Source organism: Lampetra planeri, unplaced genomic scaffold, assembly GCF_965212315.1.
Source record: "Lampetra planeri unplaced genomic scaffold, kcLamPlan1.2.h2 scaffold_1823, whole genome shotgun sequence".
In the NCBI taxonomy this organism is placed as follows: Eukaryota; Metazoa; Chordata; class Hyperoartia; order Petromyzontiformes; family Petromyzontidae; genus Lampetra; species Lampetra planeri.
The window spans coordinates 1-24,949 of NW_027614566.1; the positions used below are offsets into that span (position 1 = coordinate 1).

The following is a 24,949-nucleotide window of genomic DNA, read 5'->3' on the forward strand; positions in this document are numbered from 1 at the left end:
GTACAGAGACTGTTTGCGCAGTGCCGACTCCTTGAACTGCTGAAACGACAGGTGACATCAGACATCGGGGGTGGTGGGGGGGGGTCTGACACGACCACAGGAGGAGGACTCACGCTGCAGGAGCCAAACTGCTCCAGGTAGTCGATCTGTCCTTGAAAGTCGTTGGCCAGAACTGGAGACAGACGACAACGTCAGCGTGAACTTTGACCCAACGCGGTCGACCAGCGGCTACTCACACGTGGTGCCGGGAACAAACTCCTCACTCGAGTCTGACGGCGCCGCCACTTCAGGCTGGGAGTCCATGTTGGCGGCTGACTCAGCGTTCTGTGGAGCCACCAGACATGTTTGAGTGAAACGGGTTCAGGTGAACGTGAAGAACGGTCGTCGTCGTACCTGTCTCTGTGCGGTGGAGGCTCCTCGGTCAGAGCTGCAGGGAAAGACACGACGTGAGGAGGTTGGTTGTTTGTGAGCTCGTGAACGCGTTCACGTACCGTGGAGGTGACGCCGCAGCAGCAGCCTCCATCTTCTCAGCGGGCCGATCCACTGGGACCGGGCTCCGCCTTGGAGGAGAGTTGATCATTCCTGAATTGGTGCCGAACGGGTCGAAGTTGGGGTCGTCGAACTTGTCCACATCAAACGAGTACGTCCCTTTGGGAACGCCCGGCGCCAACCGGAGGCTGTGGCGCGTCGGTCGGTTGTTTGACGTCACACGCAGACGTCCTCTCTTTGGGTTTCGGCGCCGCCGGTCGTTTGCCCAGTTTCCTGGGCGGCGGTTTCACCTTCACCTCGCTGCCGTCGTCAAAGTTGAACTCCAGTTTGACCGGCTGTCGGTCAGACTCGTCGAAGGACGCGGGGGCGACCACCGCCACAGGTTTCACCTCCACAACCGGGGCCGCCGGTGAAGGGATGTGCTGCTCTGCCGGGGGGGGCGGCATCCGGCACCATTCTCCCCTGGACGGGAGAGTTGTGGATCTTCAAGCCGCCGGTCTGGAACGGGTCGATTCCATCCATGTTGTCCAGCTGAAAGGCACCTTTGGGTGGGGGCGGCTCGGACTCGGCTGAGGCTTTGGTTTCCTCCACATGTGACCAGATGTTGGTGGGCGTCGCTGGGCGGGAGCCGTCCTCGACGGCCGCCGGGGGTCTGACCACCGTCACCCACGCTGCTGTCGACGGAGCCCACGTCAGCCAGAGAGTTCTCCAAGGAAACGGTGAAGGGAAGTGTCTCGTCCAGTACCGGTCCGACTGTCGCCGGCTCCTCCGACGTGTCGTTCTGCCCGTTCGACGACGGGTCTCGATGGCGAGAGCGCCACTAGATTGGAGCCCTGGAACGGATTCATGCTGTCCAGTTTGTCAAAATCCAGCTGATAACATCCTTTGCTTGGTACGGGCAGGTCGTCATCGGGGCAGGAGGAAACCTCTGCAGGAGACGAGTCAGGACGTTTGAGAAAGGTTTGTGCAGAAACCATGGAAACAGACGAGTGATGCTGGATGAGTTACCGTGTGTGGGCACCGTCTGCACAGGAGGATCTGGTGACTGAGTGCTGCAAAGAACAAAACGTTAACGTCACAGATCGTCAGGCCCGTCGCAGCGTGTGTGAGGATTTACTTTGTCTTCTCCAGATTCAACGACTCCATGGCTCGTGTGCACTCGTCCACACTCGTCATCTTGGCAGTTTGTGTGGGCGACAGGATTCTTTTTGTGGCAGGGTCTCTTCTCGGTGTCTGAAAACAAACCTACACACACACACGTCAGTGTACAGGACTGAAGTACAAACGATGTCGGCCCACAGACGTGCTTGTCGACCCGCTGTGTGAGTGTGATGAGTTCATCGACCAGGACCCGACGTTGTACCTTCATCCCCTTTGGAACAGTCTTGCTGGGCAGGTTCTCGCTCTGGCGCAGGATGGAGGGTCGCCCGGTCGGCTGGTCCAGGGCAAAAATATCCTCTCCGGAGCTGCTGTACTTTCCTCCGGGGAAGACGCCACGGTTCTCATCGTTCACCTCAACTGAGCTCATCCTGTGTAAACAGACAAACAGCAGGAACGCTGGGGGAGGAGTCCACCGAGAGGCTGCATGCAGCTGATAAGTCACATGTGACGTTTTGCTGATGTGAGTAAAAACGAGTTCACACACAGAAACAAACACAATGGAAAAGCAACAGATTGATGCGTTTCAGGTCCAAGATAACTCCAGAAGCTACAATAATAAAGACAAACTGTCTGTATAGCACCTTCCATACACACATGCAGCTGAAAGTGCTTTACAATGAAATGACAGATACATTAAAAATGACAAGTCATTTTATGCAAAAAGTGACGACACCCCAGCCGTGTGTGTTATTGACTAGTTTGATGAAAAACAGAACCCTGGACATTAGTAATGAAATGTCTTCAGGCTGACAAATGTCTGCTGAGTTTCAACTGGATTCTCTGAATCTGGCACAGGTGGAGTGGGACGTTAGTTTTAGTTGGATCGGATGCTGGAAAAATCCGGGTCAGTCGCATGACGGCTGCATTTGCTGATATGGAGGCACACGCACAACATTGTACTAGTTAGAGTCAGAGGTTTGAACTTCTTGGAAGCTCGATGATGATTTCAGCCGACCGTCGCCGTCTTTGTCCCGGCGGACACTGAACTTCACCGCGGTCCGAGAGAAGTCAGCCAAACAACAAACAGTAAACAAATACTGACACTCGTGTTGATTTCTAAATGTAAACGAAGGAGTAACGGGTCGGTTAGCTTATTTAACGTTAGCTTTGACTGACCGAGGAGCTCAGCTAGCAACCGGCGGCTAACGGCGGCTAACAGCGAACACGAGGAACAAGGAACCTCTGGAAAAACGGGCTGTTCACGGCAGAATGCAGCACCTACCTCAAAATAAACACAGAAGCTGTCGGATGTGACACGTTTACTTCAACATAAACGCCAGCAGAGTGGTTGCTGTGAAGTGATCTGCTTTTTTTGAAAGCCCCTCTCCTGTCTCCGCGGTGACAACCGTTTGGAATTTAAAGTCTTGAAGGAACCAATGAGGTCGCTGGAAATATTCAAACCGCATGCGAGCAGCCAATCACGTAAAGCACCGGGACTGTTAGGACCACCCACTCGGCTCGCGAGCACGAGATTCAAAGATGAAAAAGTCAGGCAAGAAAATTCATCTTCCTGTGAAAAGCAGCACCAACGTGAATCGAATCTCTCCAAACTGTGTGAACCGAAGAACCTCGAGTCCCATCCACGTCACAGACTGCGTGAGAAAAGCGAAGTGGGATGTAAAACTGGGGGTCTCTCTCAGTTTAACAGCCTCGAGTATGTTGTTGTTTGTTCAACTCATGATGCTCTTTTCCTACCAAAGACGGTGTCAGTGAGGGAACGTACTTGTATCACCAGTAGTGTCTGGTGTCGTTCGGACAAACAATCAGATCATTTACAAAACAAATATCTGGTCAGCTGCTGACAACTGTAACCATCACATATCCCGATCAGTCGTTTTGACCACAATCGCAACTGGTTTCTCATGTGACCCAATGAATATCTCAGTGTTATACAGAATCTAAAAGGACAATGAACTGTTTAGTGAATCCTAACGTTAATTTAACAGACTGAATAAAAGCTCCAGTGATTGCTCTTACATGGGCTCCAACTTCTCTGTCAGTTCATTTTCTTTTTAAAAGACAGACATTGTGGCAAACATTGTCATTTAAATATAGTGGAGAGAATTAACGACAGTCCGACTCAAATAAAATGCCCTGTATTGATCATAATCATTTGAAACGTTCAAACTTTGAAGCGTCATAAAACAAAGCACAATCTCGCTCTCATGGACATGAGAGGTCGAGGCTGGTTTCTCTTCTGTTTCAACAATGTTTCAAATCATTATGATGACAAAGCAAAGTCAGCTCCAGTGGAAAGAACAATAGTGGTAAATACATCCTTGAAAATTTGAAGGAGTGATAGGAGGTGAAGGCAGATGGTGAGAGACAGGGAGGGATGATCGGAAAACAACAGGAACCATTGTTCCCTCCGTCCTCGGATTTAAACCACAGGTGAGTTTTTGAAACAGATGAGAGACCAGGAGTCCAGGAGAGTTACTACAGGTACTTCACGTAAGAAGCAAGAAAACCATCAGTTGGGCAAATCATAGTTGTGTCCTGCAGGAGACGGTGTGGCGCCCTGTGACCAACATCCGGGTACGAAGAACCCGAAGAAGAAGATGAAGACGACCAGCCCGCCAATTTTGACGGATGTAAACACAGTCAGCGTTCTTCCACTCTCGTCGCTCGACGTGATGTGAAGGATTTGAATTTTGCAGTGTTAAAGCCCATATTTCTTTGTCAACAATGAGTTCGATTGGAAAAGGTACCATTTTTTCCACCGAATATATATTTTCATGTCTTCGTCATCTAAATATACTCCAGTTGCTGCTTTTTTAGTTTTTCTCGTACAATGGCGGACATGACTAAACAGTCTCAGCCTCTCGTCGATTATCTGGGGAACTTCTTTGATCAATGTGTATGATTTTAGAACAGCGTGAGGATCTCCTTAGCTGCAGCTCGGTGGTTAGTTGAGTTTTTAGTTAACGGTGGTCAGCGTCACTCAGACAGTCAACGTTAACATCAACACAGGCATCTCAACAATGTTGTAATTTTGTCAACAGGAACCAGCGATTCAACCCAACTTGTTGCCAGGTGATGTACCATCAGCACACACTCAAATACAAACAGCTTTAGCCTGATTCATGGCTAAATACTACTTTTGTCTTAGCTGACTCACAGCTAGAAAGGATGTTTGCTGGCTGCATGCTGGGACTGCTCACAGGTCCTCATGGATGAGCCCTTTACAACCAGCTATGCGGCCTTTTACCTCCTGCTGGCGTTGGACTCTCTCCAGATGAACAGTCATTTTCTGTGTTAACGCTGTTTTATGGTTTCACAGTGGCGACAGCGATTCTATCAAAGTTTTTGTGCGAGTGCGACCTCTGACCCAGGGCACCGGGCTGACCACCGATGGAGACCAGAGTATGTGTCTCACAGTCACGTCACCGAACACGATCCGTCTGCTGTCAAAACCAGAACCACGAACCTTCACCTACGATCATGTGGCCAACATGGACACCTCACAGGTTTGGAGGGAACAGTCTTCACAGATGATCACAGACTGTACCACCGAAAATGGAAAAAGAAGTCCAAGAATCTGTCAGTCTTAGACAATAATCTGACTCATGTGTGTTTTGTCTCCAACAGGACTCTGTATTCTCTAGTGTGGCCAAGAACATTGTTGAGTCTTGCATGAATGGGTACAACGGCACTATTTTTGCGTAGTAAGTGTTTTTCATTTTGTTCCTGCAGATTGTGGAATCAGTAATGGTTTGCAGAATGAATGCTGCTACTTACTGCTTATTGTTCCCTCCCGTCTTGCTTGTGCAGCGGACAGACAGGCTCAGGAAAAACATTCACCATGCTTGGTAAGAAGAGAATTTCTGTGCTCTGCTCCCTCTGGAGACGGAGGGATCCATGTCATGATGTGTTGCTGTCTGATGCCAGGGCCATCGGAGTTGGATAACTTCACGGATGAACTGCGGGGGGTTATTCCTCGCAGTTTTGAATACCTGTTTTTCCTCATCAACAGAGAGGTGGAACGGGTGAGTCGTGCTGTTTCATCACCATGGAAATGATGTCAGCCATGGTTTGTTAGTGTTGCCAGGTGGTGGTGTTGGAGTGATGAATGACTTCATGACACAACACATGATGATGTGTATTTTTGCTACTTTCTTTCCTTGCCTTTCTTTTGAAGTCTTCTCCGTCCAAAAGTTTCCTTTGTAAGTGTTCGTTCATTGAGATCTACAATGAACAAATCTACGACCTCCTGGACGCGGCCTCAGCCAGCCTGTTTCTGCGGGAGAACATTAAGAAGGGTGTGTTTGTTGAAGGAGCTGTGGAGAAGTGTGTTACCTCAGCAGCTGAAGCCTACCAGGTAGGAATCAGTTGGGGTTTTTTTGTTCATCATTGTAGGAAGTGTGTTATTCATTGAACTGATGATGATTCCATGTCATTGGATAAAGGCTGTTTGAAATCGTTCAGGTGCTTTCTATGGGCTGGCGCAATCGCAGAGTGGCCTCCACCTCCATGAACCGCGAGTCTTCAAGATCTCACGCTGTGTTCACCATGACTCTGGAGTCCAAAGAGGCCATCAGTGAAGTGGTGAACATTCGAATGTCTCAGTTGAACCTGGTGGACCTGGCGGGGTCTGAGAGGCAGAGGGACACGCACACAGAAGGCTCCAGACTCAAGGTGAAGGCTTCTGTCGTCACTGTGTGTGTGTGGGGGGGGGGGGCTGTTGTCTCTGCTGACAGCTGCTGCTTGTCTTCCAGGAAGCCAGCAGCATCAATCGCTCCCTCATGTGCCTGGGGCAGGTGATCATGGCGCTGGTGGACGTGTCCAACGGGAAGAACCGACACATCTGCTACAGGGACTCTAAACTCACTTTCCTGCTGCGGGTGAGTGGCAGCGTTCACTCACCGCTGCACTTTGAACTGACACCTGCTCCAGTGAAACATCTCCTCATCCCTCTGGTTCTATGTCAGGACTCTCTTGGAGGAAATGCCAAGACCTACATCATAGCAAACGTTCACCCTGGATCGAAATGTTTCGGAGAAACCTTGTCCACGCTGCAGTTTGCCCAAAGGGCGAAGTTAATCAAGAATAAGGTGTGTGTGTTTGAGGTCACAGGGTCAAATGTCTGAGTTGTAACTCCGTCTGTCCCCTCAGGCCGTTATCAATGAAGACACGCAGGGGAACGTGAGACAGCTGCAGGCTGAGGTGAAGAAGCTGAAGGAGCAGCTCGCCCAGGTGCTGGCGTCTCAGACGGTGGACTACGGCAGGGATGTGACACCGGGAGGACCGGAACTCCCCACGAGTGAGAACACATGTTCATATAGGAACAACACAGCACAAACAGCAGACATGTCAGTGGAGGGGTCACAGTGGAGTCTGCTACCTTAATACAGACTCATCCACACACCCAAAGACGGTGGATATTCAGTCCCAGTTGAACCACCTCCCCCACCCATGTCCTGTTGTTGTCACTAGCACACGCCCATTATTTGTGGGTGGTCACCCAATAAGCATAGTCTTGGTGAGACAGGGGTCTCTATCTCCAGAGCCCTCCTCAGGTGCTCTGTACTTTCACCCATAACGTTCCCATAGCACACGTAGGAAAGCCCCAGCCTTTGAATGATTCTCACCTAAAAGCATTTGTGTTCTGGTCCAGACCAATCCACAGATGTCTCATTTAAGGAACGGTTCATAGCTGCTGTTCGTCTGTGGAGGAGGCGAGAAGAGGAGAAGAAGGTACAGAAGTGTTTTCATGAACTGTATAACGGTTTCTGGTTATTCTGAGTTGTTTTAGGTTTGCTGAGGCTTGAACAGCCTTTGCCCTTGGAGTACTTTACATTATGATGAGGCACTTTAAACTTGCTATTGTACGTTGTACTTTAAACGTACCTGCAGCTCCCTGTCTTCTTTTCTTGTTTTACTCTTCGTATTGTATTTGCTGCAAACTCACTTGCCCTTTTGGGACAAACCTGAATAAACCTGAACCTGCTCAGGTGCTGCTGAAGAAGCTCTCTCAGCTGGAGGAGGCCTGGGCGCAGAAAGAAAAGTTTATCCACTCCAGTCGCATGATTGTCAAGTTCCGAGAGGACCACATCTGTCGCCTGGAGAAGAAACTGAAGGCGGGACAGAGTTCCCGCTCAGACACCGAGTCAGACACCGAGTCAGACACCGAGTCTTACATCGACCAGCTGAAAGAGGAGATCACGATTTTAAAAGATCAGGTAAAGAGACCACCATCTGCCAGACCACGTGTGTCCACCTCATGTGTCCGTTCGTGTTCACTGGACACGCAAAGTTCTCGTTTGCCCTTTTCAAGGTTGAACATCACCCAAAGATGACTCGATACGCCGTGGAGAACTTCAGCCTCAGAGAGGAAAACAATCAGCTTCGCTCGCTGGAGTCGGTGGTGCAGGCGGAGGAGGCTGTGACCCAGCTGACTGCTGAGCTGGAGGAGGCTTTCCACAGAGCTGTGGAGACGGAGCAGCTGACGGAGGGTAAGACGACGCCAACCGTCAGCAGGAGAACCAGCGATGGCCACGTCTCCACTGTCAAACCTGTCGCTCCTCAGGTCCAACGGCCGCTGCTGCTGCAGCCACCACGGATTCTGTCTCTGCTGCTGTGACGGAGAAGCTGAAGGCTCAGCTGCTTCAGAAGCAGTCGGACCTCACGGCAGCTCTCCAGGCCTTTGAGGAGTACAGAGAGGTCACCAAGTGAGGGCGGACATTCTTCAACACGACCAGCCCCAAACCAAAAGTGACCGTTTTTGACGTTTTTGACGTGTCGTGTCCCAGGAGACAGATGTCTCAGTTGGAGTCGGACAAACGATACCTGGACAAGTCCAACAAGCATCTGGAGAAGATTCTGGAGGCCACAAACACGTACAAAAAGCAGGAAGTGTCAGAGCTGAATCGGATTCATGTGGAAACCATAAAGGTGAGACGATGTTCAGACGTGGTGGAAGTGGTTGAAGTGGTTTGGGACTGTTCAGGTCCTCACACCTATCGATACCGCCAGTCTGAGAACGGTGATTTTTGGGATCTGTCCTCACATCGTCAGTACCCCCCCACCTCCTCAGGAGGGCGTTGTATGTATTTGTGCAGCAATCCTGAGTGAGCAGTAGGAGACGCTGGCAGACCGCTGCACGCTCACTCAGACACACACACACACACACACACACACTCCATCTGGCGACTCAGTGTTACAAACGTGCCACAAAATCAGCCAATCAGAAAATTGGAAAAGGTAACTCTGATTGGTTTCACCTCCAATCACAACGCTAGAAAAATCCATTGTTGGAAGAGAAAAACTGATGTGTGGAGTCAAAGACTGCTGAGTTCTCCTTTTCACCCGTTACCTCTGTCATGTCCGGTGGCTGGAAGTCATCAAATCCCTCTTTTCATTGGTAGATTTTCTGGCATTTTTCTATTCTGTTCTATTGTAACACTGAGTCGCCATCTTGAGTGAGTGTGCAGGCAAAGTTGAGTGTGCGCAGACCACTGTCTGAGTGGTCTGCCAGCGCCTCCTACTGCTCACTCAGGATTGTTGCACAAATACAACACAGATGGGGAAACTCTGAGTAAGGCGGGTTTTACTTCACATCTGTGCTTTCTGCTCCCGTCACACTCAGTTGAAGTGAATATTCCTCTTTCAAACATGTCTGACATCAGATTCTCACCACGCCCACCAAAGCGTACAACCTGCGCTCCCGTCTCGTGCCCCTTTCCAGCCCCGACCATTTGAATGACACCGACGGCGAGGAGGACGACATCTGGGCTGAGCAGCCTCCCGCGGACATGACTGAGATGGCTCTGACCGAAGAGCTGCGCCAAGTGCAGGTACAGTCACGCCTCAAACGCACATCTGAATGCATTTCCTGTCCGTGACCACAAGGACTTGGCCCTCAGGAGCAGGCGAGTCGCGCCCAGGCGCTGCTGGGTGAGGAGGAGCTGAAGAACAGCAAACTCCTGCAGCAAATCGCACAGCTGGAGGAGCAGCTTGCTGTGATATCACAAGAATCTGACCGCAAGGATGAGGTGCGATCCAACGTCTTTACCCCAGTTAGATCGACACGATGGGATGTGTGGAAATAACACGCTGGCCCTTTCCCCAATGCAGCAACTGTCCACCGAGCGCGCAAGCAGGAGCAAAGATCAGCTCAGCCAACAGGAACGGATCAGCAGCCTGCAGCAGAACCTTCAGGCCGAGCAGGAAACGGCAGAAGGTGCCAGATCTCAACAGTACTAATATTTGTCATATTTCTAATCAAAATGTTCTAAAAATCTCTTGAAAGACACGTCAACTGAAAAAGTAACTGGTTGATAGGCATCTTCACTTGTTTCAGGCAAATTTTCACTTCAAATAGATAGAGAAATCTGCTGGTAGAGAAATCTGCCAGTGGAACAACAGTTTTTTCTTATTTGAAGCCAAAAAAGGCAGATTTTTGTGAAAATTTCCTTGAAACACGTGAGAAGAGAAATCTTGTACTAAAATGAGACATTTTGATTAAAATAAGACAGATATTCTGGGCAATAATCAGTTTTTGCAGTGTTGTGACTGCTCTCCATATCTTGTGTGTATATTTTATTCTATCTCTCAGTTTTGAGAAGTGAGGTGGGGGATCTGCGCCTGGTGCTGCAGTCGTCAGACAAGGAGCTGGCGGTGGTGAAAAAGGAGCTGAGCGACGGCCACACGGAGCAGCAGAGGGAGCTGCTCCAACTGTCCAACAGTCTGATCGGCACACAGCTGCAGCTCGACAAAGTCCAGTAAGCAGACGAGACTGGTCCGCGCCGGCTCCATGGGAGGCCTGGACTAAAACATGTCGTCGATGCAGGCTGGAGTGGGAGCAGCTTCTGGAGCAGCATCGCACGCTGCAGGATTCCTTCGACCAGCTGCAGGCCGAGGCCCGGTTCGACGCTGACCAGGCCCGACGGCAGCTGCAGGACGGGCTGCAGCAGGTGGACCAGCTCAGGGCTCAGATCACGGTCAGTGGAGCCAACGCCGAGGCTGTCCGGTCTTCACTCGGCATTCTACTCATGCTCTGTCTCTCTGAAGGATCTGAGGAGCTCTCTGGAAGCCGAGCAGGAGCACACCAGCACCCTCACGTCCCAGCTGAGAGAGAGCAAAGAAAGTACATCCAAGTGAGTTCTTACAGAGTTGATCATGTGTCAGTGTTTGTCAGAGCAAAACTAACACCGGGGCTTGAGTGTGCTTCCAGAGAGCTGACTGAAACTGTGGAGGAGAACACACAACTTAGGAAACAAGTGTCACACCTGGTGGCTCAAAGTGAACAACAGGTCTGTCCTCTCAAACACGTTGTCCCCTCACAGCTTCACAGTCTGAACCGCTCATGTTCCTCCAGGGTTCCAAACTGATGAACGCTGAGCAGAGTGTAACAGCCGCTGGGGAGGTCATACGAGGACTGGAGCAGAAGATTGAACAGGACAAAGTAAGTCTAAGGCCACGAGTTCAGGTGAATCAGCAGTTTTCTATGTTCTGGACCTTTGGTCTCCATGGAGATGAGTTCAGGTGAATCAGTAGTTTTTGGTCGTCATGGAGATCCGTTCAGGTGAATCAGTAGTTTTTGGTCGTCATGGAGCCTGAATATGATACGATCACAACAGCGTTTCTCCTGCGTGTGTCCAACCTATACGATGGCATCATAGCTCCACCTCTCCTTAGCCTCATACTAACTGGCTAACAACAACAACAATGGCGTCTGACACTGTTGAATGTGATGTATGTTCGTCTCCTGGCTCTGTTCATCTTCTTCCTGTGTTTGTTTCCATCTACTGTTCCATGTCGTCTTCTCAGTGATGACGTATTTCTGTGGCAGCTCCACCTACAGGCCTGGAGGTTGTATTACAAACACTGTTTACGTTGGTCTGACGTCTTGTGTTTGGCAGGATGTGGTTCTCGACCTGATCAACCAAACCAGAGACCTCCGCAGCGATCTGAGCCAGAAGGACCAGACCATCACTCATCTCTCTGGAGACATCAGAGACCTCACGGTACTTGGCTCTCAGATCGATGAGCCCCGGCCTGTTACTTCCTCCTCCAGTGAACCCCTGGCTGTGCTCAGTGGTCACGATGTTGTTCCTCTTCCAGGCCAAGTACAATGCCGCCTGCCTCCAACGGGACGACGTCAGGCAGGAGAACGCACAAATTCAGGCAGAAATCTGTGACCTGAAAGAAATGTTAGAAAGGAGTGTTGCATCCAACAAAATCGAGGTGAGATCGGTTCCATTCATTGTCGTTTATACACTGCAACAAGTCAAACATAAGTCTGATGAAATATCTTCAATTGAAGGATACATGTGCTTTTCATGAAGTAAATTCAATCAAAGTTCATTTTTTCCACCTGATGAGAAGAATGAACCGGTCGTGTGATCGTGTGCAGTAGATCTTTAAAGTTCTGTCGATGGGGAAACAGGTGGAGGTGCTGCAGGAGGAGGTGACCTACGCCACCGAGGAGGTCGAGCGACTCACAAAGGTCTTAGACGAGCAGAACGGCCTCCTTCAAACCTCTCAGGAGCAAACGGTGCAGAAAGACCTGCTGATACAGAACCTCCAGAAGAGGGTAACAGCAGCTCCCGTCAGGGTGAGAACACCTTCATCCAACAGCACCTACCGATCTTCTCCCTGGGACCAGGTGCAGCAGCAGCAGGAGGCCATGGAGAGAACCATCCAGAACAAACACCTGGAGGCTGCAGTCACACCCAAAGCGTTACCTCGGGTGACAGCGTCATTCTTTCACCCACTCTGCCAAAGACTCGTGACCTGGAACGCTCACGTTTCTCCTGCTCTCCTAGACACCGTGCACCCCAGGGAGCTTCAGCAGGGACCTGAGCCAGGTCCTGGAGAGCCAGGAGAGGGAGCTGGAGAACCGACGCTCCTCCATGATGACGATGGAGATTCTCTTGGCAGAGCTGAACGCCGAGCGATCTGCCAAGAACGAGGAGATCCAAAGGCTCAAAGTACGTTGGAGAAGAGCGAAGCTGACGTCCCAGCAGTGTCACGTGTGGTGAGCAGCAGTCACTGAGGTCGGTGTTCTCCTGCCCCCAGACGCAGCTGACGGAGAAAGAGACGATCCGAGTGGAGATTCAGTCTTTGCTCGACCAGTATTACAAGAAGAAGCAGCTGAGTCAGGATGGAAGCACAAACAGGTTGAGTTTATTGGTCTGACTGAGAACAGCTCACAGAGGACATCAGTAACTTCAGTCATGACACTCGACCATTTTCAGTGAGGACATGATTGAGGGCATCAAGAGGTCCGTTCTGAAGGAGCTGCAGGAGGAGAGAACCGACAAGGTCTGTGTCTCTTCGGGTTTCAGTTTTTCTCTTTCACAGTAAAAGTGTGTTTACTGTTTGTTTGTCGTGTGTCAGCAGAGCAACGTGGTGCAGCAGCTGAGTGACGCCCAGAGAAGGTAAGAACCCGCTAGCAGTGGTGTGGTGTCATGTGCTCCTTTGTGTCAGACGGTCTCTGTGGATCAGACTGCAGGCTCAGGAGGCGCTGTTGGCCCAGTCACAGACGTGTGTGCAGGAGCTGACCACCGAGCTGAGGAACCGCTGCCTGGAACTGCGAGAGCTGAATCAGAGGGTCCAGGACGACGACAAGCTCCTCAAGGTCAGAGCAGACCGACGTTGAAACGTGGGTGGAGGTGTGTGGAATCTGAGTGTGCTGACTGAATGTGTCGTAGGAGAACGACGTTCTCCGTAAGCAGATCGTCAAGCTGTCAGAGGAGAACGGAAAACTTGTCGGTCATAAGAACCACAAGCAGAGGATTGAATATCTGGTGAAGCTGAAGAAGGAGAACACCAGGCTTCAGGAGGTAACGATCCCTCCTGTTCTCCTGGTGAGTACGTACTGAACCATCATGCTGATCATACGTGTGCTTTTCCTCTGGTTCACAGGAAAACGAGAAGCTTCGGTCTGAGATCAGCATGACCCAAGACAACACTGTATGTTCACCGCTGGAGATGCTGTGATGTTCACTGTTATAAAGGTTCATCTTTTCTTTTCCAAATCTGTTTCTCCGGTTTTATTATTTTATTGCAGTTTTAATGATTTAGAGTTCTTCTAAGGTTTTTACAAAAATACGAATGAATGAATGCATCCTCCTCCTCAGCAGAAGTCTGCTCTGACCCTCCTGTGACAAAATGAAAATAACACCGAGCATCTTAATGTGAAAATGTGCTGCTGTCACCAGTGTTGACATCTGTTGTATCTGTAGGTCCCATTTTGTCACAATGGAACATGTATTATCCACTGTCTTTACTTTTTAATTTCTTTTTAACAAAACTGGAATAAAACCTTTATTTTTTGTTGCAATATATCTTCACATTTTCTAGTCTTCATTAATTTAGCAGAGCATCACATTAAATTATCAAATCACCCAGAGTGATTATATTATTTTATATTTCACTGCTCTTTGAACAACAACTGGGACCTGTTCCATGAAGCGTATTTTATGAAAATCCAGTATTTTTAAGTGTGTTTATCCTGAAATGAGAAACTCTCTAGACATTTGGTTTGATTTAAGTTTACATGAAAATAATGGATAAATCAGCCATTTTCCTTCATTTCATGATGAACAAGCTCAGGATTCTCACCAAACCTGGGACCCATTGCAAAAAGCAGGTGTAGTGAAAAATCCTGAGCTTGTTATTCCTGAAATAAAGGCACTTTTTCAGTTCTATTGTGTAACTGACAGAATCCAAACGCCCATAAAGTTTCACATGTTGGAATTTAGTTCATCAGTAACTAACTGAGGACAACAGTCGCGGTAGTTGTTCCTGCGCTCGCCGCCAGGGGGAAATCGAACTGCCCGCGCTTAACGTGTGGCATTAGCTAGCCTCGCTAGCATTAACCGAGCACTGAGCACTTACGTCAGGTGTGTAGAAACGCCGCCGACCTGCAAACATGAAGAAAGTGTTCACCGCCGAGCAGATCTCAGACTGGTTCATGCTGGGACCAACGTTTGCGAACATCAACCTGACGGAGGAGGTTCTGGAGGGAAAGATGGAGTCTTCGCCGGCAGAGACCAGGTGGGGAAGCTAATTTGAACTTCATGCTAGTAGCACCTGGCGAACATGTGCTAACTCTACTTTCTTTAACACTATGTACAACACTGCAAATTAAATTGTTCCATGCTGGAGTTAAGTGAATATGAGTCTGTAGGAGTATAAGCTAAATGCAACCTAGAGCTAGGAGGAAAAAATTGCTTGTTTTCGGCAGAGTATTCAGTAAAGTTTTGGAATTATTGTGGGTCTGCCAGCAAGAGCCACCCTATACAATCCATCCTGTGTATTATTATTATTAGTATCGTTATTATAATTTAATACTGTCCTAATTTGTTTGTATTTGTCAAAAGTGCTGTAGTAGACAATGATAAATATTATGTAGTACAAATAGTTCATGTTTGAGCATACACCAACTTCAGTGCTATCAGCCGTAACACTGTAGAATAGTTTCACCATTTTTCTCGTTCATGATGTCCACAGGTACGTGAGTCTGAACATCAGCCTCCGGCAATCAACGCGCGGTTCCGTGTGACAGCGACGTGTCCTAAGCCTCCTGGTATCTGACAGGACTTTGGTAGTGGTATGGACACTCCCAGTTGGCTGGGAACGAACTGGCGCGCTGCATTACCCGGTCCACGTATCCAGACACTGTTGGGATCTCGTTCCTCTGGGTCTTCTCGCTACAGCTGGGGACCGTCGGTGTGACGTAGCGCTGCTTCATTTTGTAGCGACTTGTCCAAGACTCCATTGGTCGGAGCTGCGGTGGCCTCACTGAGACATTGTAGTCATAGTTGTCACATTTCTTTTGGTTCAAAAAGTCCCTCAGAACCCGCTTGAAGACGGACACCAGCTCCCAGGGCATCACGTTGTTAGTGGCCAGAACTTCCCGAAACCTGTGGAGGACACAACGAGCAAAATGTAACATTAGCTGATTTTCATTCGCAGTATTTAGTTTCCTTTCATGGGAATTTGATGTGATCACACACTTTGGATCTGCCCGAAACACACAGGTCTCGTATTTGGCACCCGTCTTACCAAAGACACCTTTGTTACGAAATTGAATGTTACTTGTGGAGTAAGAGGTCACAAGCTCAACCTTGTGCAGGTTGGCGACAAAGGGAAAAGCACCAAACTGTCCAAATAACCTGTCATAGAAGTTTCTGGAATTCTACTAGATTGGCTTGAAAGCCAGCCTTTCCAAATGTGTTCCTCTGAGGATGATGACGGTGCTGATTGACACCGAAGCCTTCGGCCCATCGTCTTGTGTTCAGTCCTGGTGACTTTTCAGCAGCTTCGAAGAAGCTCAGAATGTTCAGACAGTCGATGCAATGCTTGTTTCAGCAGCTGTTTCTCATATATGAGGTTGGTATCAAAGGACAGTCAAACCTTCATCAGTAAGTGTCTGCTACAGTTGTTTTCTTTAATTTACCGTCAATCTGCAGCTCAGCTCAGCAGACATATTTTGTTGTCCTGCGGCTGACATGTAGATCAGTGTCACCCTGCCTCTCCACGCCTCACAGGCCGTTTTTCACCTTCACTCGTTCACACCCTACTTGTCCTGCCTCTGTGACAGTAACATACACCGACTTTCTTGTCAGCTTGCGTCCTCCCCCCTCCCCCAACCATCCTTTTCCCGTTGGGTCTGTTCTGCTTTGCTGGCTGTCTGACTGTGTATTGATGTGGAAGCAACCAGCCACTGTTGACAGTGTGCTAACGTGAGGGCAGAGGATGGCTCTGGTTCATCCAAACTAGAGGAGCAACGGCAAGTCGACAGCAAAAGTAGTTACGACTAACGTGGCTGTTGACGCGCCGTTGGTGACGGCGGTTGTGTGGACAATGCTACGCTAAACGTTGAACTAGTGTGTAGTGAGTCATCTCTCTGATGTGAGTCATCTCTATGATGTGCTGATAGGGTTAGTAGCTGCCAGCAGAAGCCACACCAACGTGCAACAAAAGCTCCAAAGTGTGGGAAAACGTCCCCCTGGACACGAGCAAAGAAATGGAGACATGCAACGATAGCTAGCTCCCACGCTAGTAGCTAGCCTATTACTGTGTGTGAGGTAACGGCCATTGTTAGTTGTTACAGTAGTTGATGACTCGTCAACTTTTAAAATAGAGCTCTTGTCCAAACACCTGGAGAGCACGATGGCGGCGTGGGTTGGCGCGAACTGAGCACACAGGATCTCCGGCTGGTGGAGCTCTGAGGTGGGGAGGAGGGTCCGCAGCCTGGGGTACCTCTGACAGGAGGGCAGGCCGAGGGCGCTGTGGGCGAGCCTCTGCTCCTGCTCGAGCTCCCTGGCCACACGCTCGCGTTCCTTCACGTGCCACAACAGCTCCGTGATGAGCACGTGGGCGGAAGCGTCTCCCGAGGCGCTCGCCTGACACGATGCCTCGTCTGGAGCAGGTGCTGCCGTTCCACGTGGCCATTTCCTCCAGCTCAACAGTGGCATGATGAGAGCAGTCAACCGTCCTGGGGAGCAGGGGGAGGTGGAGAATGAATGGAGGGGGTAACCATGGTAACTGCCTGACTTACATATGTCAAAAGAACTGATTAAAAAGAGAAATATCTTCAAAACACGCTGGAGCTTGTTCACAGAGCCCCAGTTCTTCCAGGTGCTTCACACAGGTCTGGACGTCGGTTTCAGACACAGACAGCTGTGTTTTTAGATTGTTTTTAGTTCAGGGCAGATTTTGGTTCAGGTTTTTGTGGGATCATATTATCTTATATAAGGTCAGGTATTTCCTCAGTTGCTCGAGGACCTTTCGACATGTGAACAATGTCCCGGTCACTAAAATGGTGTCGTGATGTCATAAATGTGCCACACTGAGAGCTGCTTTCACCACTGAAACCTGTGAACCAGTGAATGCAGCTGGTGGATTGATGGTTTAAATAGTGCGGCTGGCTTTTGTCTGTTCAGTTCAAACCTGGTTGTACTGGCACAGAACAACCTGGAAATTCAGCTTTGTCGTCGAGGAATGTCAGGGATTTGTTTCAGCTTCAAAGACACAATGAAAATCTGATCTTTAGCAGCTTTCCTCTGAGAGCTAATTGGATCCCAGTCCTGTGGGGTCAGAGGTCACACATTGGAGGGGTCGTCACATAAGAAAAGCTGTGTACGTACTCACTCGGTCGATGTTGTTTTGAGTTGAAACCTCTCTGAGACGGATCCAGGACAGACCCACTCCTTCAGTCGGACACAGTGCCATCGAAGCTGCTGTCACGTCGTCGTCCACGCTCCCTCTTCGTGTTGTTACTGTCTTGTCTTCCTCATCATCGTCCCTCCTGCTGTTCACTTCATGCACACGCTGGAGGAAGCGGCGCTGACTCCGTCACACACTGTGACCCCCCCTCCGTCAGGCCGCTCAACTTCCTAGAGGGTCGGCTGCCTCGGCACTCGCACACAATGTGCAGTGGAGAGAAAGGAAGGGAGAGGACGAGTGTGTGTGCTTGTTGTGTTTCAGCTCGGTGTGGAGCATCTGTGCCTGCTGTTGTGATGAAATCCTCCCATCGCTGAGGGTGAGCGGGGGCAGAGGAAGCTGCCGAGCTCGGTAACATGAGAGGAGGCAAAGACTCTCAAAGAGAGTTGCAAGTTAGAACAGGCTCTGACTGATTAGCGGAGCAGGCAGCACGTCTGATGCTTGTCGCTTTGTGACAAGTTCATTAGGTCACGTCCACACGGAATCAGCTCCAGAAATGCTTGTGTCCCACACAAATCCAGTGAATCCGCTGTAGTCCATCCTCCAGACCTGTTGGTGGAGCTGTAACGCTGACACAGAAATACATTTATATTTATATATACATTTATGTTCACACATTTATGTGGTCGGACAGACAGACACATCAACACGGTCAGACGCCATTGTTGTTGTTGTTAGCCAGTTAGCATGGGGCTAAGGAGAGGTGGAGCTATGATGTCATCGTATAGGTTGGACACACGCAGGAGAAACACTGTTGTGATTGTATTCAGGCTCCATGACGACCAGAAACTACAGATTCACCTGAACTTGTCCCCATGGAGACCAAAGGTCCAAAGATAGAAAAGTGATGATTCACCTGAACTTGTCTCCATGGAGACGTGAACAGAACAGTCTACAGAACAGTCGAGACTAAAACCGACTCAGGAGTCAGCAGACGGTTTCTGATAGCTCTAATAGTGGTGTCATTACGGCACTCCAGTGTGCTGGTGTGACAGGGTTCAATGACACCGTTGTCAGTGGACAGAGGGACCTCGTCTGTTCCTGCTCTGGTCCCGTGACTTGTGTGTCCAGTGTCTGTAATGATACGAATCATGTGAATGGTGATGAAGTGATGTTCTTTGTGTTTGTTTGTGTTCAGTGACGACAGCAGCCCAACGGCTGTCTGTGAAAGAGAAGGAGCTCCTGCTGGACGTGAGTCTGAACAGTCCTGTGTGTGTGTGTGTGTGTGTGTGTGTGTGTGTGTGAGACACACGTGTTTGTCCTAGACGTGTTTGTCCTGTGTTTTCTGCAGGCACCCCTGCTCCTACTGCTCCTCCTCCTCCTCCTCCACTTGCGAGCTGCGAGTATCCCAGCCTGCCCATCACCAAAAGCAGACATGAGGTAAAGTCTTGTCCTTGGCCTGAAAGTGCTCCCTCCCTCCCCCTCGTCCTCCAGTGTTTTAGCCTTCATGTCCTCAGGACATTTGTGCACTTAAGCTTTGACAGTTTGTTCTGTAAAAATACAAAGTTAGTTTTTTCTTTGGTGCTGGATGAAGACGTTAAATTCACTAGTCAAAAAACATGTTTTAATCTTATTTTAATCTGAAACCACAAAGAGTGATTGGTTGTTGACTTTCATTCACAAAGATGGTAGGACTGATTTTGTGAACTGTGTGTGTGTGTGTGTGTATGTGTGTGTGTGACTTGTCTGCTTCCAGCTGATTTCCCTCATAGAAAACAACTCTGTCGTGATCGTTCGAGGAGCCACAGGCAGTGGCAAGACCACCCAGTTGCCACAGTACATTCTGGACCATTACAACGAGAAAAACGCCTCCTGCAACATTGTAGTCACTCAGCCGCGCAAAATCGGTGCCAGCAGTATCGCTCGCTGGGTCGCCGCACAGAGGAAGTGCACTCTGGGTAGTCTGGTGGGATACCAGGTGGGTCCATTGACACAGAAGCATGACGGACTCTGTGTGTGATGCGCACAAACACCTGAGCTCTGGCTGTAGTGTTTCTGATGGAACAGTGAGGAAACAGGACATAAGCAGCCGCAGCAGATGGTAGGATTTGAACCCTACAGCGCTACACTCGAGCTATCATACTTTGGAGTACCGTAATTACACAACTTTGAGAAAATTTGGAATGGTTCCTGGTGTGAGGAAGGAGCTGGGACAAGGGGTGTCCAGCAGCTTTTAGATGTCACCCTACTCCTCCAAACCTGAATGGATCTCTGCAGAGTTCAGAAGTTCTGCAGAGACCCGACAATGAGCTGCTGATTGAATCAGGTGGGACATCTAGAACCTGCAGCCCTTGCGGTGTGGTTTGGACACCCCTGAGCTAGGAGAAGGAGAAAACATCCGTCGGTTCCTGGAAGTTGACAACAGCCCTGTTACTGTCATTTCGATAATCCCATTCACTCTGTTGTTGGAAGCCAGTGAGTCATGACCGTAATGACAGGAGCGTGGGCTGCTGTCCACTTCCAACCGATGGATGGTTTCTCCTTCTAGCTCCTTCTTCTCCCCAGGTAGAGGAACCGACGGACACTTGTCAGCTTTCAGGAACCGTTGGATGTTTTCTGAGCAAATAGTCAGATAATTACAGTACTCCAGAGTATGCTAACACGACTGTATCAATAGTGACACCTTTGGTGTTACAGGGTGAACCTGAGTAACGTCTGCAGACTTACCTGCTGCTGCTTTTTCTTCCTCTGTCTGTCCTGTTCTCACGCTGTGAATGGAAAGTTCTCTGTGCTCAGTCAACGATCCAGAAAGTATGTTCCTCAGGTCAGACATGGCGGAGCCACCAATGTTTGCTCAGCTAACTGGTATATTCTTCTGGTCTGACCAAAGCTGGAGGTGTTGGCATGGGTTAGGCTGGCATACATTGATCTATGAAGCTCCAGCGTGCGTGCGTGTGTAGTCAGTGGGTAGATGTGGCGACACCCAGTGGTGGAACAGGCCAATTACAGCTTCATAACCAGCACCTCATCATCATCATTCACTGGGTAGAAGAAGTAGAAGTTGTAGCAGTGGAAAGGCACGTTTTGTCCAGATGTTTGAGTGTGTGTGTGTGTGTGTGTGTGTGTGTGTGTGTGTGTGTGTGTGTGTGTGTGTGTGTGTGTGTGTGTGGATTCGAGGTTGGTCTGGAGAAGATGGCGGACCGAACACACTCGACTCATCTACATGACCACAGGAGTGCTGCTGCAAAAACTGGTTTCTGCAAAGTGCCTCACGGAATTCTCCCACATCTTCGTGGGACGAGGTGAGAAGTACTAGTTAGTCTGAGCTGGTTGTCAGTCCAACACCCCTGTCTGTCCAAGGTCCATGAGCGCACAGAGGAGATGGACTTTCTTCTGCTGGTTGTGAGGAAGTTCCTTCATTCCAACTCTCGATATGTGAAGGTGAAGGCGAACATTCCTCCTCCGGTTCTCCTGCCTTCTGTTGACGCCTCTCTCTGCTGGACTCTCCTCCTTCAGATCATCCTCATGTCTGCCACCATTAACTGCAGACAGTTTGCCGAGTACTTCGGCACCCCCATCTGCGGTAAGATGACCCCGGCCTACGTGTTTGAGGTGGAGGGGGCGCCATACGCCATTGAGGAGTTTTTACCTGGACGACCTTCAGAGCCTGTTTCCAAACGCAGTACGGAGCACACCTGAATGTCTGGGGCTCCTCCTGCTCCCGATGTCACAGCGCCGTCCTTTGTCCATGGCAGGTAGACCGGGGCCACGCAGACGACCCTTCACATCTCCGCCAGCATGTACAATCTGGCCATCAGTCTGATCCAGAGCTTTGATGAGGTGGAGGGAGGAGACAGCAGGTGAGGCACGGTGAACCCCCAGAGGACCACTGATAGGAATCTGTAGTCTTTGTCAAGTGGACTATTTGCTGGTTTCTTTTGTCATTGAGCAGGAAGTGTTTCTCAGACCCAACAGGGAGAAAAGAAACCAGAAAAACCATACACCATTTTACACAGATCATTTGAGGAGTGTGTGTGTGTGTGTGTGTGTGTGTGTGTGTGTGTGTGTGTGTGTGTGTGTGTGTGTGTGTGTGTGTGTGTGTGTGTGTGTGTGTGTGTGTGTGTGTGTGTGTGTGTGTGTGTGTGTGTGTGCGCGTGCGTGCGTGCGTGCGTGCGTGCAGCAAAGCAGAACAGGACAGCGTGGGTGTGACTTCAGACAGGGGTAGCGTCCTGGTTTTCCTTCCTGGGATCCATGAGATAAGCTTCATGCAGGAAACCCTGTCCAAGCTCGTCCAGAAGAGGTGAGCGCGTCTGACAGTCCAGTGTTCTTCAAACGATGAACACAAAGCAGTGCAAAGACTTTTGCCACTTTTCTACTCTTTTCTAAACTGACATCTGAAACATGTGGAACTGCTTCATTGTCCCACATCGTTGTGGGTGAATTAACTATAATTAACTGTTTTCGGTAACATGCAATGAACGACGAACTTTACAGGAGACAAGAAGGAATCAGCCTGGAGACATGAATAGTAGAATACGCTAAGTGGCCGATGTTTTTCTGAACCTGTTCGTACACCTGTCAGGTTGCAGGTTTATCCCCTTCACTCCACAGTGACTCTGGAGGAGCAGCACGGGGTTTTTCTGTCACCTGTCCCTGGATACAGGAAGGTACAAACCTCCCCTGGTCTCCTGTCAGACGTGGGCTGACAGTCAGCTGCACTGACGGTGTTCTCGCCACAGGTCATCCTGTCCACCAACATCGCAGAGAGTTCAGTGACTGTTCCAGACGTCAAATACGGTGGGGGTTGTCTCCGTGAGGGATCCGTTTCAGCCGTCTCCTCTGTGATGTTGTGAACACAGACAGGAGTGGGTGGAGTCGTCGTCTGAATCTTCCTTGTGCTCTCGTCGTCGTACAGTCATCGACTTTTGTCTCACCCGGCGGTTGGTGTGTGACCAGGACACCAACTATCAGTCTCTGCGTCTGACGTGGGCGTCCAAGACCAACTGCAACCAGCGCAGAGGTACACACACTACAACCAAGACTAGGACAGCAACCCCCACCAAGAAGATTGGTCTTACTGAGTCCGAAGACACATACACTTGTTTTCAGACAATCTCCACTCTTTTCAATCGAATTTGAAGACTTGTTACTTTCATATAGAAATCACTTGTCCCACTGGCAGAAGACGTTTTAAAAAACAAGTCACTCTTTCAGGTGGTTTTCATTTTAGTGTGAAGAGAATTTTGGAGACGTTTTTATTGTCTCTTATTTAGAATTTGTCATTTTTACTTTTTTTGTCGACGCTGCCCTGGAGCTCCAGCACAGAGTGAGCTGGAGCGTCTCCATGTGTTCACCTCCTGTCCTCCATGTTCTTTCTCCATCAGGTCGGGCAGGTAGAGTGTCGAAGGGCTACTGCTACCGTCTTGTTACCAGAGCCTTCTGGAGCAATGAGCTCTCGGACCACATGATCCCAGAGATGCTGGTGTGTTGTTGTTGTTGTTCCTGCTGAAGCCCACCGGGCGTTGACGTGCCCTTTGCTCTCAGCTAGCCCCGCTGGCCAGTATCATGCTGAAGGTGAAGCTGCTGGACATGGGAGATCCTCGCTCTGTCCTCTCCAAAGCGCTTTCACCCCCCAACCTCAGCAACATAGTGAGGACTGTCCTCCAGCTCAAAGAGGTCAGTGAACAAAGGGACCACTCCTCTGAGGAAACAACGCAACAATCGCAACATTTGGGCTCCATGGTCCTTTTTGTCATTTTGCTAATTTATGGTCGTTTGTCGACAATGGGACACTGAAGATCTTAAATCCAACAATATTTTTGCATTTTCAGAAAGCCTCCATCGGTTCCTGAAAGTTGACAAGAGACATGTTGCTGTCATTACCGTAACCCCATTTGCTCTGTGAGCAGAGGCCGGTGAGTCATTACCGTAATGACAGCAACTTGGCTGTGAAGTGCAGGAGCCGATGGACGTTTCCTCCTTCTTCACACCAGACACCATGCTAACATGAATGTAGCGGTCATGGGTGTCACAGGGATGAATCTGAACTCTTGTCTCTTGGACACTGTGTTGAACCATCACTTCATGATGAGTCGGACCTCTTCATCTGATCAGACCAGAACACCACCGTCATGAACTACATGTCAATTATGAAGTTGCTGCTCGTTGGTTAAGTAAAGCAGCTTCCTCAGGGAAAAGCCGTGACTCCTCTGTTGGACAGATGGGCGCGCTCTCTGTGCGAGGAGATGGCAGTGATCAGGAAGAGGACGGTAAGCTGACCTTCCTGGGCCGAGTGCTCGCCCACCTCCCAGTGGACCTGTACCTTGGTAAGATGATAGTCCTGGGCCACGCCTTCGGTTGTCTGGACGAGAGCCTCATCATCGGTGAGCCCTGCTGCTTTTCCCTTTTAGTTTTGGACCCTATACCACCGACAGCCCCCACACACACACTGGCCTGTATACCTCGGGAGTACCGTCGTTTCTGACTGTATACACGGACCGTCGGTGGTAAAGAGTTCACCGTCTTTGTAAAGTCGTGCACGTTCCAACTGTGGTGACTCTGACCCTCAGCGGCCTCGCACTCCCTCAAGAGTTTCTTTGCCTCTCCGTGGATGCAGCAGCTGGCCAGTCACAGGTGAGTCTCCTGGTTCCGTGTGTGGATGCTCAGATCCACTCCGACAGCTTTTCTGTGGCGTGTTAAATGTCGATATTCACCAGAAGCAAGTTGGCCTTTGCCCAGGGCACCCCGAGTGATTCCATCGCCTTCGTCAATGCCTTCAAGGTAACGTTGGACGTTTTAGGGACTCGCACGTTTGCCTGGGGGCTGTTTTTCAAATGGGGATGTGTCTCTGTCAGGCGTGGTACTGTCTGAAAAAGAAAGGAGAGCTGAGGCAGAAGGTGAATTCTCTTCAAACACATCCAGCTCCTTTCTGTTAGAGTTGTTCATGTGCTCACCCTGCTCTCTGTGTCCGATGCCGCTTCCTCTTAGAACGAACAAGACTGGGGCAAAGAGAACTTCATCCAAATCAAGAGGATCAGGGAGGTACCGGCACTCGTCGCGTGGGTCACATGACTCCACAGAGTAACTGTACAGGAGGCTGCTTTCACCTCTGAGATCGTTTGCTCTAGTCTGAATCAGTTGTCTGAAACGTCGGATCAAGTTTGGTCCAGTTTCCTTTCACATG

The 24,949-nt window shown here is 49.7% G+C and overlaps 4 protein-coding genes across 4 annotated transcripts; 2 read left to right on the top strand and 2 right to left on the bottom strand.

The window, feature by feature from the left end:
• Positions 1-6: 6 nt before the first annotated feature.
• Positions 7-2,017, bottom strand: LOC144739979 (transforming acidic coiled-coil-containing protein 3-like; the record flags this gene model as incomplete). The annotated part of the gene is given in 11 exon segments (XM_078622867.1): positions 7-36; positions 114-172; positions 264-324; positions 551-674; positions 676-926; positions 928-1,152; positions 1,154-1,252; positions 1,287-1,417; positions 1,498-1,541; positions 1,607-1,734; positions 1,853-2,017. Coding segments are annotated over 11 exon segments (1,317 nt in total), but the record flags the coding sequence as incomplete, so codon positions are not given.
• A 1,968-nt stretch (positions 2,018-3,985) lies between these two features.
• Positions 3,986-13,593, top strand: KIF15 (kinesin family member 15). Its single transcript, XM_078622863.1, has 32 exons — positions 3,986-4,041; positions 4,931-5,117; positions 5,239-5,315; positions 5,422-5,459; positions 5,539-5,636; positions 5,789-5,968; positions 6,076-6,285; positions 6,366-6,491; positions 6,579-6,701; positions 6,763-6,901; positions 7,022-7,069; positions 7,277-7,344; positions 7,602-7,829; positions 7,925-8,102; positions 8,177-8,318; positions 8,400-8,541; positions 9,276-9,443; positions 9,513-9,641; positions 9,724-9,829; positions 10,205-10,370; positions 10,439-10,589; positions 10,660-10,745; positions 10,823-10,901; positions 10,967-11,053; positions 11,511-11,615; positions 11,713-11,835; positions 12,038-12,184; positions 12,417-12,581; positions 12,670-12,770; positions 13,099-13,231; positions 13,305-13,436; positions 13,519-13,593. The coding sequence occupies exons 1-32, from the start codon at positions 3,986-3,988 to the stop codon at positions 13,591-13,593; spliced, it is 3,993 nt and encodes a 1,330-aa protein (XP_078478989.1).
• Positions 13,594-15,172: 1,579 nt separating this feature from the next.
• RD3L (RD3 like) lies at positions 15,173-17,078 on the bottom strand. Its single transcript, XM_078622865.1, has 2 exons — positions 16,762-17,078; positions 15,173-15,521 (listed from the first exon to the last, which is right to left on the bottom strand). The coding sequence occupies exons 1-2, from the start codon at positions 17,076-17,078 to the stop codon at positions 15,173-15,175; spliced, it is 666 nt and encodes a 221-aa protein (XP_078478991.1).
• A 1,563-nt stretch (positions 17,079-18,641) lies between these two features.
• Positions 18,642-24,807, top strand: TDRD9 (tudor domain containing 9; the record flags this gene model as incomplete). The annotated part of the gene is given in 20 exon segments (XM_078622866.1): positions 18,642-18,654; positions 19,118-19,206; positions 19,523-19,744; positions 20,944-20,964; positions 20,966-21,058; positions 21,127-21,207; positions 21,283-21,408; positions 21,410-21,465; positions 21,543-21,626; positions 21,947-22,066; positions 22,349-22,433; positions 22,506-22,563; positions 22,682-22,786; positions 23,151-23,252; positions 23,315-23,442; positions 23,987-24,149; positions 24,336-24,399; positions 24,483-24,546; positions 24,621-24,662; positions 24,754-24,807. Coding segments are annotated over 20 exon segments (1,770 nt in total), but the record flags the coding sequence as incomplete, so codon positions are not given.
• Between the last annotated feature and the right edge of the window lie 142 nt (positions 24,808-24,949).

Excerpts from the sequence above, each read along its gene's own strand:
- KIF15 (XM_078622863.1), top strand. The coding sequence starts at position 3,986 with ATGATCGGAAAACAACAGGAACCATTGTTCCCTCCGTCCTCGGATTTA. Across the intron at positions 4,042-4,930 it reads TCCTCGGATTTAAACCACAG|TGGCGACAGCGATTCTATCA; the intron begins GTGAGTTTTTGA and ends ATGGTTTCACAG. Across the intron at positions 11,054-11,510 it reads AGAAGATTGAACAGGACAAA|GATGTGGTTCTCGACCTGAT; the intron begins GTAAGTCTAAGG and ends TGTGTTTGGCAG.
- RD3L (XM_078622865.1), bottom strand. The coding sequence starts at position 17,078 with ATGCCACTGTTGAGCTGGAGGAAATGGCCACGTGGAACGGCAGCACCT. Across the intron at positions 15,522-16,761 it reads GCCGCCATCGTGCTCTCCAG|GTTTCGGGAAGTTCTGGCCA; the intron begins GTGTTTGGACAA and ends TGTCCTCCACAG.